The sequence below is a fragment of the Entamoeba nuttalli genome (assembly GCF_000257125.1).
Source record: "Entamoeba nuttalli P19 unplaced genomic scaffold asmbl_1913, whole genome shotgun sequence".
Taxonomy (NCBI): Eukaryota; Evosea; order Mastigamoebida; family Endamoebidae; genus Entamoeba; species Entamoeba nuttalli.
In genome coordinates, this window is record NW_008574944.1 from 1 (window position 1) to 2,641 (window position 2,641).

General features: G+C 28.4%; 2 protein-coding genes across 2 annotated transcripts; both read right to left on the minus strand.

The window, feature by feature from the left end:
- Positions 1-159: 159 nt before the first annotated feature.
- ENU1_002110 (U3 small nucleolar ribonucleoprotein subunit, putative) lies at positions 160-414 on the minus strand (the record flags this gene model as incomplete). The annotated part of the gene is made up of 1 exon (XM_008856455.1): positions 160-414. The coding sequence occupies one exon, from the start codon at positions 412-414 to the stop codon at positions 160-162; it is 255 nt and encodes an 84-aa protein (XP_008854677.1).
- A 127-nt stretch (positions 415-541) lies between these two features.
- On the minus strand, positions 542-2,515 carry ENU1_002120 (hypothetical protein; the record flags this gene model as incomplete). The annotated part of the gene is made up of 1 exon (XM_008856456.1): positions 542-2,515. One exon carries the CDS (start codon positions 2,513-2,515, stop codon positions 542-544), a length of 1,974 nt encoding a protein of 657 aa, XP_008854678.1.
- Positions 2,516-2,641: the final 126 nt, after the last annotated feature.

The following is a 2,641-nucleotide window of genomic DNA, read 5'->3' on the forward strand; positions in this document are numbered from 1 at the left end:
TTTTTTTGCCTTTACAACAATGGCTAATCTTCTTCTACAAAAGTCAGAGGCATGAATAACGTCAATCATATGTAATCCCTTTTCGGGTAATATAATAACCCCTAAATCATATCTAACATTAATTATTATTGTGGTACTTATGAAGGATATTTTGAATTATCAAACAAACAACCTGTCACAAATTCTTTTTGTTAATACCATACGAAATGCATCATCTTTAGGTAATTTTTGTAACAAAAAACTAAGTTTTCTTAAATTTAATACTGCTTTTTCATAAGCTTCAAATTCACTTTCATCATGAATGTGAAATCGAGCCATAATTCCTGCTTTTCTAATTCCTTTATCACGACGCCAATCAACAAAATCAACTTTTTTCAATAATTTTGACTCATGATATTTAAGCTTTCTCACCATTAATTTCTTTTATGTTTTTATGTTGTTTCAGGGTTATGGTATTTTTATAGTTCTTTTTATTATTCTCTCTATTATTTATAAATTGTGTTATAAATAACGATATTCAAGAATCAAAACAATCTTTAAATTAACACATTTTGACTTTTTGACACATTTCATGGCTTGTTGATGTGATAAAGTCAAGTGATTGAGTGTCATATAATGTCATTAACTTCATCGCAACTTCATTACAACGTCCAGTTGCTCCAATTGTCTCAAATTCATCACATTTCTTTTTGAGCAAATCAAAAATGATATTTTGTTTCTTTTTTTCAAATACAGCACTTCTTATTGTTTTAGCTAAAGCAAAACATCTCTCACATAATTTCCCTTTTCCTTTATTCTTTTCAAAATGAGTATTAATCCTTTCTATTTGATATAATCTATCTATACTTCGTTTAACAACTCTTCTCCATTCATCGTAATTAATTCTTAAATCTTCAATTAATGGATCATTCATTTGAACACCTTCTCCAAGTTGTTTTGCTGCAATATCTAATTCTTTTAATGCATATTTTAATAACTCAAGATTTAATTGTTTGATTCCATTAATGCCTTTACCTATCTCTGCTTGAGCTTTCCAATGGAATTCAGCTTCCCATTGTTCTCCTTTCTTACCCATTCTTTCACAATATTTTCTTAGTCGTTCAAATGCATTCTTTCGTTTTAAAATTCCTTCTGCAATCTTAATTGCCCAACCACTGTGTGCTCGAACTAATGTCTCTTGAACATATCTACGAATCTCCTCTATTCCCATTTCTAACATTCTAACATCATTATTAGCAATGTCTAATTCCCCAACAACATTTCTTCCTTTTTGAACTGCAACTTTCAACCATTCTCTTCTTTGGAGATGTCGTTTTAATTCTTCTTCAATGGCTTTACTTTCTTCAACAACAACTCGTCTAAACTTATTTTCTTCAAGTCGACTTTCTTGTTCTTGACTACTATTCATTGGTCCAATAATTTCTTTCCCATTAACCTTTTTCCACATGTTATCATTGCCAGTTATACTCTTTGCTTGAATTCTAACACCATTCATCATGCCATTATTTCTTTGAATTGCACTTCTTTCTGAAAGAATAACCATTGTTTCACCAACAACAGTGATTCTTTCAATAGATTTTCTGATTAATTTTCTTAGCTCAATAACAATACTATTTTCTGCTTCTTTGACATGTTCTTTAATGACTTTTTTTCTTTCTTCCAATTCTTTTAATTGTATTTGAATATGTTTTTGTTCTGCTGCAGAAATTCCAGTAAACCTTAATCGTTCGTGATGTTTTCTTATTTGAAGTTCAACATCTAATAGTTTTTCTCTCCAACTTCCAACTAAATCTATTAATTTCTTTCTTTGTTCATTTTCTACTTCAAATAATTCTTTCTTTAATAATGTCTTTTTGACATTTGCTTTTTTAACTTCTTGTTTCAGTCCATTTTGTTCTGCAATCTTTTGGATAGTTCGATTCATTAAGATTTTTGTTTTTAACTTTAGTTGTTCTAATTTCTTCTTAGTAACATGGTGATTGATTGGGGGATGACGTGCTGCTTTTTGTTTGACAAGATCAAGATTAATCTTGTCAATTTCTTCACGAAATGTTTCTTTTGCCTTTATAATGTTTGTTGCAGCTTTATTTCCTTGTGCTCTTTGAAGGGCTTCATCGACATACATTTTTCTATATTTACTAATACTTTTACTTATTTCTTTTGCCATTTTCTTTGCATTTGAATTAATTCGTTTTTGTTCGTTAGCTAATTCAATTTCAATCTTTCTAATTTTTCCTGCTAATCTTGGGATTCTTTTCTTATCAATTTGGTCTTTGGAATGTACTAATTTCTCTAATTCTTTCTTGTAGAATGTTAAGTGAAGTTTAAGATGTTCTAAATGATGTGTATGAATTAATTCAGTGGGATTTGTTGAGAGTTGTTTATCTATTCGTTTTGAAACTAATTTTTTAAATCGTTCTAATTCAGGTTTTGTAATTTCCAATTTCTTTTGTTGTTTTAGTGTTTCAGCACAACACAAAGAGACGAAGAGGAGTATAAAAGAAATGATTTTCATAGAAAAATCAACTTCAAAATGATTTTTAAGATTTTGTAATAATTATAGTTAATTTATTATTATATAAATTATATTTATATTTTGATGTTTTCTAAAAAAGAAACTAAAAAAAAGAAGAACTTAAAA